This window comes from Lolium rigidum, chromosome 3 (assembly GCF_022539505.1).
Source record: "Lolium rigidum isolate FL_2022 chromosome 3, APGP_CSIRO_Lrig_0.1, whole genome shotgun sequence".
Classification (NCBI taxonomy): domain Eukaryota; kingdom Viridiplantae; phylum Streptophyta; class Magnoliopsida; order Poales; family Poaceae; genus Lolium; species Lolium rigidum.
Genome location: NC_061510.1, coordinates 141,788,139 through 141,801,036, shown reverse-complemented (window position 1 = coordinate 141,801,036; position 12,898 = coordinate 141,788,139). Strand labels below are relative to the sequence as shown.

The 12,898-nt window shown below is 44.7% G+C and overlaps 1 protein-coding gene across 1 annotated transcript; it reads left to right on the top strand.

The window, feature by feature from the left end:
- The first annotated feature begins 300 nt into the window (after positions 1–300).
- LOC124698314 (serine carboxypeptidase-like 34) lies at positions 301–2,041 on the top strand. Its single transcript, XM_047230804.1, has 4 exons — positions 301–583; positions 682–789; positions 872–967; positions 1,068–2,041. Exons 1-4 carry the CDS (start codon positions 301–303, stop codon positions 2,039–2,041), a joined length of 1,461 nt encoding a protein of 486 aa, XP_047086760.1.
- The last annotated feature ends 10,857 nt before the right edge of the window (positions 2,042–12,898 follow it).

Below are 12,898 nucleotides of genomic sequence, written 5' to 3'. Positions count from 1 at the left end.
AAAGATGCATTTTCAGACTTCCGCAATTCCTGCGTCCCGCCAAAGTACCCAGCTTTGAATTCACGAAAACAATCTCCATTGTTTCGGAATAAACAAACTCAACATCTCCAGCAAACCCTATCCACGTCAAAGAAGAAACAAACCCCATCCTACCCGCGCGCCTACATCAACAAACTACAACAAATTCTCCGCCTAGTCGCTGCTGTTCTACTTCTACCTCGACGTACCCGTGCCTCTATATATACGCGCACACACGCACATACATCCACACCCACGAACCACTTAGCCAAAACAGCCGCCATGTCCACATCGTCGAGCTGGCTGCTCCTCGCCGCGGTCCTCGTTTCGGCGTGGACGACAACGGCGGTGGAGGCGAGACACCACCACGGGTTCGAGACGATCTTCGACGCGCAGGAGGCAGACCGGGTGGAGAAGCTGCCGGGGCAGCCGGCGGACGTTGGTTTCCGGCACTTCTCCGGCTACGTGACGGTGAATGAGACCCATGGCCGGGCTCTCTTCTACTGGCTCTTCGAGGCCACCCACGACGTCGCCAAGAAACCTCTCGTCCTATGGCTCAACGGAGGTAGATTAATATCATTTTAGTAGATCAATCTATCATTTCCATTGCATGCATGAGATGACACTGATCTAATAATTGAGTGATTGATCGTTTTTAATCAGGACCTGGATGCTCGTCGGTGGGATATGGAGCAATGATGGAGCTTGGACCTTTCTTGATCCAGAAGGGAAAACCTGAGCTTGCCTTGAATCCTCACTCATGGAACAAAGGTACGTACATGCTAGTATACTGTCTTTGGTGTTGTTCATACTGATTGATCATGTATTGTTCTGTCTGATCATGAATTAACAGAGGCAAACATGTTGTTCTTGGAGTCCCCTGCCGGCGTTGGGTTTTCTTACACCAACACCACCGCCGATCTCGGCCAGTTCGGCGATAACCTCACCGGTACACATTAATCGCCCTCCAAATTACTCGGTCTGTTAGTTACAGATTTAATCATGGATCATTTCTTTCTAAAACTCTCTCTGTTTCTGATGCATGTAAGCCCACGACGCGTACTCTTTCGTGGTGAACTGGTTGGACAAGTTCCCGCAGTTCAAGGGCCACGACCTGTACATCGCCGGAGAGAGCTACGCCGGCCACTACGTCCCCCAGCTCGCCGAGAAGATCGTCCACATGAACAAGAAGGCGGCGCACAAGATCAACATCAAGGGCATCCTGATCGGCAACCCTGCCATTGACTCCAGCTCCGACGACCGCGGCCTCGCGGACTACGCCTGGGACCACGCCGTCATCTCCGACGAGGTCTACGGCTCCATCAAGTCCAACTGCAAGTTCCCCGACGACGGCGAGGAGAGCGACGCCTGCAACAGCGCCTGGAATAACTTCTTCAACGCCATGGACGACATCGACCTCTACAGCCTCTACACCCCGGCCTGCACCAACGCCATGATCAACTCCACGTCCACTTCCACCCGTCACCACCGCCGCGGCTTCATGCCGGCGCTGGGAAAGAAGGCGCGCCTCAGCGTGCCGTACTACAACGCGTACGACCCGTGCGGCGACTACCACGTGATCGACTACCTGAACCGGCCGGACGTGCAGACGGCGCTGCACGCGAACGTCTCCGGCGCGATCCCGTATCGGTGGGAGCCGTGCAGCGACGCGCTGACCAACTGGACGGACGCGCCAGCGTCCACTCTGCCGGCGATTGGCGGCCTGGTTAAGGCTGGGCTGCGGGTGTGGGTGTTCAGCGGTGACACCGACGACCGCGTGCCGGTGACCTCGACGCGGCTCGCGCTGCGGAAGCTCGGGCTGGCGACCTCGAAGCCGTGGAGGGAGTGGTTCACCAGCGACCAGGTGGGAGGCTACACCTTGGCCTACGACGGCGGACTCACCTTCGTCACCGTCCGTGGCGCCGGCCACATGGTGCCCATGATCACGCCGGTGCCGGCCAGGCAGCTCTTTGCGCACTTCCTCTCCGGCAAGGAGTTGTCTCCCAAGGCAATCGTCGCTTGATTGATTTGTCCGTTGGCACTAGTAAATTAGGTGACAATGTTTAGAGTTCATCAGTCAGTTTGCTAGTTTATATCCTTTGTTTTATTCACGGCTCAAACATCTGAGCTTGTTCCAACTTAGTTTACTCTTGATAGGGCATGTAGACCTCCTGCATGTAAGTTCAAACTTTTCCACGCTCAATGTTACTGTTACCCACCCTGAATGCGAATTTGTTTCCGTGATGCTTTCAGATCCTGTATCTGTCCACGAGATTCAGCAGGTCCATAGGATGCTCGTACATAAAACAAATTAAGATTGCGCTCGCTAATCGGAGATGTAGGGGACTGGAAAGAATGAGTTGTGGCCAATGCTTATGTATTCACAGGATGTTCTATTGTCATTCCATGGTGACCGTATAATACGTGTTGTCCAATTTAAAGGCCAAGGCAACATTATCCAATGACATGGCAAGCACATTTGTTCAGCTAAATCATGACCTTCACGTGACAAGTGTTGGATCCAAGGACTAGCAAAGATGATATGAGGAGCATGAGAAACCAAGGACTATCAAAAATGATCTTACTCACTGAGCAGACCTTGGAATAAGGTGACAGGGAGGAGGACGATAGAGTTAATTAAGCGAGACCAATAATGTAATAAGAGCATTGGCTATTCAAGGATGACTCGCCTACGTTGAGAAGTAACGTCACACGTACACTTAACACATATCTGAATTGTCATGAGCCGTCTTCTCTCACGCCTAATCATCTCATTGCTGCAGATTCATGTTTTTACTTTTTTAGTTACTTAATTTATCACTAGTGACACCACAACAAAATTGTGACTAAACTAGCTAGCGCCAATGCTCCTGCCAAGCACTATTGCTTGACCTCCTCTACAGTGTTACTACAAAGTTTGACTCTATTCCGTTCCTTTTGTGTCTTGCCAAAAACCCACACGTTTTCTTTGCTTCCACTAACTCCAACAAGTTAGGATGCCCCGAGAGTCAAAACCCCTTATTTTGTTCGCCAGGTTCCTTGCTTCAAATTTCCACCATTGCTCAAACTACTTAATTTTTAAAAGGCTTTGAATCTCCATATTTAAGATGTCAAACACTATGTACTAGACATGATATAGACATGTTAGATTATTAAGCAATTTCCGTGTGAGTTTACTTACCGAAAGCAACATTACAGATGCACAAGCATACTTAACCACACACATCAGACTGAGCACATGCATCAGATCTGAACATGGAAGAAGTAGCAGCGCAAGGTAGGAGAGGAAGAGCACGTACATCGCGACCGGAAAAGTTGCATTAGCAGCAGCACCACCATGGGAGTTGTTGATGTCGCCCATGGTGTAGTTGGAGTCGTCGATGTAGCAGTCGAACCGGCGAAGAAGAAGACGAACAACATCGAGCAGTCGCGCCGAGACGCTCCCCAAAAATCTTATCGCCCGTCTCCCGGTGCAGGATCTCAACAGACGGGGTTTCAGAGGCCTGCTCTCCCGGACGACTGTGCACGCAGTCGCCGGGATGGGGAAGACTAGAGATAGCGCAGCAAAAGGAACTCCGTGAGAGACGGACTAGAGAGTTCTGAGAGCTGTATCCTCCAGATCTGATTTGTCTCCTTGTATAGCCTGGGAGGAGAGCCGGCCCGATCGCGTTGCCACGCGTAGGAAGCCAGGGACACGCGGCGAGCATGCACATGCAGATCAACGCGTACCCAACTCAGTTGGTGCACCAAGCAAAAATTTAGGCTTCCTTGAGTGTGTCTCGAACTCGAACTCGAGTCACGAAACGCGACGTGCGTGCGTGACGTGCCGAGCCGAGGCGGGGCGGGCGGAGGAGGAGGAGTGCGCGAGGGCTCCTTCGATTTTCACTCACTTGGAAATACTAGAACAACAGCCCTTATATACCACTCTAACTCACTCCAACTAGCAATGTGAGACTACACTTTGTCCCAATGGCTGTCCCAAGCTGTCAACGTGATGGGCCTTGAGATTTCAGGAATTGTAGACTACATGGGCTGTCTTACTGTGTTGCAGCCCATCTACATTCAACAATCCCCCACCAGATCTCATATGCACATCAGATGACACATTAGTTCCATTCACTGTTTAATATACCTGCACTTCAGTGGAGACTGTTAAGTTGAACTTCCACCTAGACAAGGAGCTACGCTTGACTACAACTGAACAATGGACTATGCCTTGAATTGTCAGTCTTTGTGCAGTAAGTTTTACTCAATGTCGGCATGGTACTAGGCTACCATAGCCTTCCCCTCGGGTGGAGCTTATAAGTCATACTCCTCGGCCCTTCATGAGCTTACTAGAGATTCAAAATCTCCCACACTATGACCAGTAGTGTCAGTCGTATAGGTGTGTTCTTCAAAAGATCGCCCTGTAGGATAGCATCTTCGCTCATCAAGAGCCGCTCAGAACACATTAAGACATTGTCAACCTGCCTTACAGTAACTATGAGAGAATTGCATCTGCAGCGGAGTGGGAGTATTAAATTTTCTCTCAACTCAGTTGCTCCGGTTTGTTTTCCCAGGTCCTAGTTCACGGAATTTCCGATCACATAGGTTGGGTTACCCCATCGGCAACTCAAGTGGGTCTCTAACCCATCTCCCTCGATGCAAGGTCTATCATGTTTCTTGATAGTCCTTTTGTGAAAGGATCTGCCAGATTTTTAGCATTTTGGACATAATCCAATGCTATCACTCCGGAGTTCTTCAGTTTTCGGACATACTTCAATCTCCTCTTTATATGTTTGGAACTTTTCATATTATTTTTAGAACTTTTCACTTTGATAATCACAGTTTGATTATCACAGTTCATGAGGATGGCCGGTATTGGTTTTTCAACCATAGGCAAGTCCATCAAGAGCTCACGAAGCCATTCCGCTTCGACAGTAGCTATATCTAATGTTGTGAGTTCTGCTTCTATAGTTGACCTCGTTAAGATGGTCTGCTTGCAAGACTTCCAGGAAACAGCGCCACCACCAAGAGTGAAAACATATCCACTTGTGGCCTTCATCTTAGCATCAGAAATCCAATTGGAATCACTATACCCTTCAAGTCCTCTTGGATACCCGGTATAATGAATTCCATAACTCATGGTTCCCTTTAGATAGCGCATCACTCTCTCAAGAGCATGCCAATGATCATCTCCCTGATTGGCCACAAACCGGCTAAATTTGCATACAGCAAACGAGATATCAGGCCTCGTAGCGCAAGCTAAATACATGAGTGAACCAATGATTTGAGAGTATCTCAATTGATATCTAGTTGCCTTTTCATTCTTTCGAAGCAAGACAGTAGGATCATAGTGAGAGAAGATTTGCAATCAGCATAACCAAATCTTCTCAACACCTTCTCAACATAATGAGATTGCAGAAGTGTAATCCCATTATTCTCATCTCTCAATAACTTGATGTTCAATATAACATCAGCTTCTCCAAGATCTTTAATCTCGAAACACTGAGATAAGAAGGTTTTTACCTTCTCAATCACTTTGAGACTTTGAAAGGATCGTATGTCGCACCTAGAGGGGGGGGGGGTGAATAGGTGCTAACCAATTTTTAGTTCTTCTTCAATTTAGGCTTGACACAAAGGTAAATTCTCTAGATATGCAACTAAGTGAATTTACCTATATGACAAGGTAACCAATCTAGCAAGATATAGCTACGCAATATATAGGAGATAGAATAGGATAGAGGTAACGAGAGTGGAGCACTCGGAGACACGGAGATGATTCCCGTAGTTCCCTTCCTTTGCAAGAAGGTACGTCTACGTTTGGAGGAGTGTGGTTGCTACGAAAGCCAAACCAACAGCCACGAAGGCTTCACTCACATCTCCTATGGGCAACGCCACGAAGGCCTAGCCCACTTCCACTAAGGGATTTCCTCGAGGCGGAAACCGGGCCTTTACAAGGTTCTTGGGGCACACATCCACAACCGAATTGGAGGCTCCCAAATGAAAGATCGAGATGTCGCCTAGAGGGGGGTGAATAGGCAATTACAAACTCTTGCGGATTTGTCTTGTAAGAATGCGGAATTAAACTATCGTTTAGTTTACAAGCACAAACCCTAAATATGCTAAGCTCAACTAAGTGTAACAATGGCAACTAGAGCTAAGCAAGATAGGCACAAGATATATGTAGCACAAGTGATAGCAAGATATATGTACTTCAAGCACGATGGCTATCACAAGGAAAGAGAGCTCGGGTATAGAAATAACCGAGGCACGCGGAGACGAGGATGTATTCCCGTGTTCCCTTCCTTTACAAGAAGGTACGTCACGTTTGGAGGAGTGGAGGTCCCACGAAGGATTCCCCGCGCCACGAAGGCTCACCCTATTCTCCGAACCACACCCACGAAGGATAATGGCCCTTTCCTTATGGTTAGCTTTTCCTCCGCTCCGGAGATGGCAAGCTCCACAACCACTTCACAAGCTCCACGAAGGAGAAGCCCGGGCCTCTTCACAATCTTCTTGAAGAGATCACCGGGGCACCAACTACCAAGCCAACTAGGAGATTTTCCTCCAAGAGTAACAAGCTCACGGTCTCTCACTCGAACTAATCGTGGTGGAGAGCTCAACACTATGCAATGATGCAAAGCAAGAACACTAGAGGTGTTCAAGTCCTTCACTCTCAAATCCCACCCAAGCAATAAATGCTAAGATGAGATTGGAGAGGAAGAACAATGGGGAAAGTCAACAAAAGACTCCAAGATCTAGATCCCAAGAGTTCCCCTCACTTAGAGGAGAAATGGATTGGTGGAAGTGTAGATCTAGATCTCCTCTCTTAGATCCCTCTAAAATGAGCAAGAATCGTGGGGGGAGACAAGAGAGAGAGCAAGTTCTTCAAAGACAACAATGGAGGTGAGAGAATAGAAGAACTAACTCAGCCCAAGGTGGAAGAAGGGCTATTTATAGCCCAAGAGCAAATATAACCGTTGGGGAAAGGTTGGGCTGAGTCAACCGTCGAGGAGGCCGGTCAACCGGGCCTGGGGCCGGGCCGTCCGGTCCATGGCCCGGTCAGACCGGGCCACAGACCGGACCAGCCGGTCCAAACCGGTCGGTAGGCCGGACCCCGACCGGGGTCACTTTGTGTCGTCCAGGAGGTCATCCGGTTGTCCCCGGTTGGCGCCCGGTTGGCGACCGGTCGACCGGACGGCACGTCGAGCCAGCCGGTCTATAGGCCGGCTGGCCGGGCGGCGAGACCGGAACCGGCCGGCGCATGGGCCGGTCCGGCCGGGTCCACGGCCGGGTGAGCAGGAAAACATGTTATACAAAAACTGTGATAACTTTTGTGTCCGGACCCCGATTGACACGAAACCAATTTTGTTGGAAAGATAACGACGAATAGAACCCCAACAAAAACTGGAAATATGGCGGTGGCCGGACCTTCCGCCCTTGGGCGGAAGTTCCGCCGGCAGTGGCCGGGACTTCCGCCGGAAGAGAAAAACCAGCCTAGCCTCATTTTTATCAGTCCAATTCATCAGCCAAGTATATATCTTGAAATCTTGTACCTGTCTACATCAACACACATAAAAATATAACTAGTGTTGACGTCAAACACACAAAACCCAAAAGGGCGGGAAATATGGAGACTCCTCACAGAACATTTTAGATGATTTTAGAGAGGGAGTCTCCCACCGTCAAGAAACGGTGAAGACGTCCAAACTCGAAAACGCAATAGAAGATGCATGCGGATTCCGTTTTCGATGAACTTGGGCTTGTTGTAAAGCTAGCAACAAGCTCAAGAACCTCACACAGAGAAACATCAAGAAGCAATAGGGATATGCAAAGGATTGAGCTCCCTAAGACGATGCGATCAAGTTACCCAACTGAAAGCCCCTCTTGATAGTGTGGCTATCTATCCTATAATCCGGTCTCCCAACAACTATCTTGAGACCGGTAAAAGGAAAACCTAGCAAGGCCATACCTTTGCCTTGCGCATCCCGCTTGATCTTGATGATAGCTCTTCAAGCTCCACTCAAGCCGGAATGCCTCACTTGATCATCGTCGCTTCGTGAAGACTCACAAATGCTCCCCCATACACCATGATGGGAAAGCTCTATTGATGCACATCTTCACATGTACATTATCACCAAATGGACGGCAAGCTTCAAGCATGTGATCCACTTGAGATGCTCATCTTGAACTTGCCCGACTTAACCTTGTACCTTCTCATACTCTCATAAGATAGAGCATGGCTAATATTGAGTTCCACATAAGAACTGCATCTTCATTTCTTCTTCTTGATCATATCACATATATGTCTTCAAATCGATGATCTTGATGCCAACACACAAGATGTATCTTTATTTACAAGGCATCCATACTTGAATCCAACACATGGAATACAAGTAGAACCTATGGAATATTCCTACATATAAACTCAATGAAAACATTAGTCCATAGGGGTTGTCATTAATTACCAAAACCACAGATAGGGGCAATGTACCCTTACAATCTCCCCCATTTTGGTAATTGATGACAATCACTATAAGAGGGTTTATATAATGAATATTAGAAACAAGTACGCAACTTATCCGAGAATAAGTTGTATACAAGAAGGTTGTATTTGATATGGTCAAGTAACACAAAGCTACTAGCCCATATCAAAACCGGCTCTACTCACACAACTACAACAAATGCAAGGGATGTGAGTAGAACCAATATATATAGAGAAAACTCCCCCACAATGTATGCACGTGTGATGAACATGAATTCATTGCATATATTGTCAAGATTAACCTTTGGGATAGTTTCCACTATATATATACAACCATGCAAGACATATAAATATGGAACGCATGAGAGGCAAAATACTTAAGCACAAACCAAACTTAAGTATAAAACCATTCCCTTAAACCCTCTAAACTTCTCCCCCATTGGCATCGATTGTCAAAATGGGTGAAAAATTTAGATGGCCAATATAATGTGAGTTCCTCCCCAAAGTGTGCACTTCTCATAATTTGAGTGGAATCAAGTGCACATATCCAATGATGAATACTTGAAGGAAGTCAAACTATATTGAGGATCAAAGATTGCATAAAGATAACATGGTGAAGTGAGCTTCAACAAATAAAGCAAGCAATCAAAGATCCAATTGGACAAACAAAGATATCATGATAAGATATATATAGTGCTCTAAATAAAATAAGAAAGCTCCCCAAGGTTCGTGCACAATTTATAATGTTTGCATTTGAATACAATATGCACAAACATGGAATCCTCACTCCCTATATATCATTTAGAACACAACTAAGATAAAGAGAATATGCTTATCAAGAACAACTTGAGTCCAACAATTACGAGATATGAGTGCATGAAGAAAAACAAATAAACCAAGCACTCATAAATCTTCTTTACCAATAACACTAAAATCAAAAGGATAAGAAGATGGTTGGCAAAGAACAAGGATATCAAGGTGATGGATTAACGCTCTTATGTATATAAGTTTCTAAAGTGGACAAAATGATCCATAAAGAAACATGCACACACAAGAGGTTAACAAAATAAATGAGACTAGATATCCAAAATGAAGTCATAAAATATACCAAAGGATGTTTGCTTAAGAAGCATATATAGCCTATGGCTCCAATTTTCACTTATGGTATATGAATGAGCTTCAACCAAGAAAATCTCAAAAACATCACAACTAACAATAAGGGAAGTATAGCTAGTTGGAATGATTTGAGAAAGGCAACAAGTATCACAAATAGGGATTTATTTGGTAATTTCATCAATATTGCACATAAGAGTTCTTTGAGGAATTGATATGCAATAAATTGCTAGAGGGCATATTTGGGATAGGTGAATCATAAAAATGATTTATATGTATATATATCCCCATCATATGCATCTTCTCAAATTACTCAAATGTACAATAAGAAGTTTTCTTTAAAAAAAGGATTTTTCAAGAATCGCAATATTTTTGAAATAAAGAATTTCATGCCAAGATGCAACCTACAAGAGGTTGGATGCTATATGAGTATGCATTAATAAGATACTTGTTACCGAGATAGCAATGGCATGATGTAGTAGATAAGATTTCATCGATCATCCTAGCTTGACTCCAATTATCATATGGTGAAAATACCTTCCTTATAGATGAGACAAGCCTCCATTGCATCTCCAATGTACCTAAAACAACATTCAAGTACAGCTTGGTCCCCAAACTTATTGGGTCCAACATGGTTAGACTAACCACAATATATAGGATACACTCCATATAAATATGTGCATATTTAGATGAAATTTGAATTTCATGCACATCTTAGCCATTTAGGATTTGATGGAGTATATCCTATATAATGGATCAACGAAAGCAAGCATGCTACAAGTATAAACAAATTACATATAAGCATGCACCAAAACTTTTAAAGATCCAAGAAAGATATACTTTGGACAAAACACCAAAAGAATTGAATAAGGCATAAAGATGTCACAAAACAATTTGTTGTCCAAACTATATCAAGACGCAAATCACAAAAGATTTGTTCAACAAAGTTCAACAAATGAACTAAGAAGAAACCATTGAGCATAAAGGATGAAATAAAGCAAACATGCTCAAGGATTTATCTCATTCAACAATAAAGCATAGAAGAAGGAATGAGATAGCAAAACTCCCAAAAGAGCAAGGTTCGAACAAATAAACCAAACTCTCTACACTTTTCACAATGGCACAATGTACCCAAAAAAAGGTTTGTCTTCCAAAACAAACACTTGATATGAATCAAGAGAATTTATCAAAAAGATTTTTCAAAAGGACAAGGAAGACACATGGGAGCAACAAGGATTTGTTGGAAATAAAATAAGACAATAAGAAGCAATCCAAGGTGAAGGTGATCCATAAAATCAACCACATATAAGGTTATCAATTGTCAAAGACAATGAGAATATTGGAATTAACTCCCGGTGGTATATTAACAAGGATAGTAAGGATCAATTTCACAATAAAAGGCATAGGATAAGTATATAGAATTAAGCACTATGCATGGATGAAGATTCTTGATAGCTTCAACTAGTCAAACAATCACGCACGGCAATGATTAGAATAACTTGAAGCAAACGGTGTCCCAAATAAGATATAGAGATATGTATTTGAGGAAAACCGTACCAAGAATTTCTTACTCAAACAAGAATCCATAAGATGAGCAATAAAAGCTTTTTAATAGAAGTGGAGCTTGTTTGAGCAAACATGCCACTTAGGAACAAGATAATTAAGAGTATCAACTATAAGTGGCAAAACCTCATATGTTCACATTTCCTAGGTTTGTGATATGTACAAAACATATTACTCCCCCATAATGTGATAGAACATTTGTTCTTAATCAAGAGGCAATTGAAATTCGACTAGAGATGATTAATGGACATTTAGAATTTGAATTTCTCATGAGTATGACACACCACATAGTGACTAGATAATCTTGCAATATCAATACTAAGTGGTGATACCCATATACACACATTTTAAAGAAAGAGAGATGCACAATGCATATCACTCCCCCAAAATGGGATGTTCCATTAATCACTCAAAGAGAGCCAAATAAGATTTTATCAAGATGCATTAGGCTCACACAAATACACAAGTATATGATGAGTCAAACAAACATAGTTGAATACACAAGATAGGTAAGTGATACATCTCCGACGTATCGATAATTTCTTATGTTCCATGCCACATTATTGATGATATCTACATGTTTTATACACATTATATGTCATTATTATGCGTTTTCCGGAACTAACCTATTGACGAGATGCCGAAGGGCCGGTTGCTATTTTCTAGCTGTTTTTGGTTCCAGAAATCCTAGTAAGGAAATATTCTCGGAATCGGACGAAATCAACGCCCAGCATCCTATTTTTCCACGAAGCTTCCAGAACACCCGAGAGTCGCCAGAGGGGGGCCACTGGGCCCCCAGATGACAGGCCGGCGCGGCCCTAGGGGGGGCGCGCCCCCCTAGTGTGTCACCGCCTCGTCGCCCCTCCGACTCCGCCTCTTCGCCTATATAAAGGTCCCTGACCTAAAAACCTCGACACGTTCGACGAAACCAGAAAAAACCTTCCAGAGCCGCCGCCATCGCGAAGCCAAGATGCGGGGGACGAGGAGTCTCCGTTCCGGCACGCCGCCGGGACGGGGAAGTGCCCCCGGAAGGCTCCTCCATCGAAACCACCGCCATCTTCATCAACGCTGCTTGTCTCCCATGAGGAGGGAGTAGTTCTCCATCGAGGCTCGGGGCTGTACCGGTAGCTATGTGGTTAATCTCTCTCCTATGTACTTCAATACAATAATCTCATGAGCTGCCTTACATGATTGAGATTCATATGATGATGCTTGTAATCTAGATGTCATTATGCTAGTCAAGTGGGTTTTACTTATGTGATCTCCGGAGACTCCTTGTCCCACGTGTGTAAAGGTGACGAGTGTGTGCACCGTGTGGGTCTCTTAGGCTACATTTCACAGAATACTTATTCATCTGTTATGAATGGCATAGTGAAGTGCTTATTTATATCTCTTTATGATTGCAATGTGTTTTGTATCACAATTTATCTGCGTGCTACTCTAGTGATGTTATTAAAGTAGTTTATTCCTCCTGCACGGTGTAATGGTGACAGTGTGTGCATCATGTAGTACTTAGCGTAGGCTATGATTGTGATCTCTTGTAGATTATGAAGTTAACTATTGCTATGATAGTATTGATGTGATCTATTCCTCCTTTCGTAGTGTGAAGGTGACAGTGTGTGATGCGTGCAGTCGACACGTCCGTTGGGAACCCCAAGAGGAAGGTGTGATGCGTACAGTAGCAAGTTTTCCCTCAGAAAGAAACCAAGGTTTATCGAACCAGTAGGAGCCAAGAAG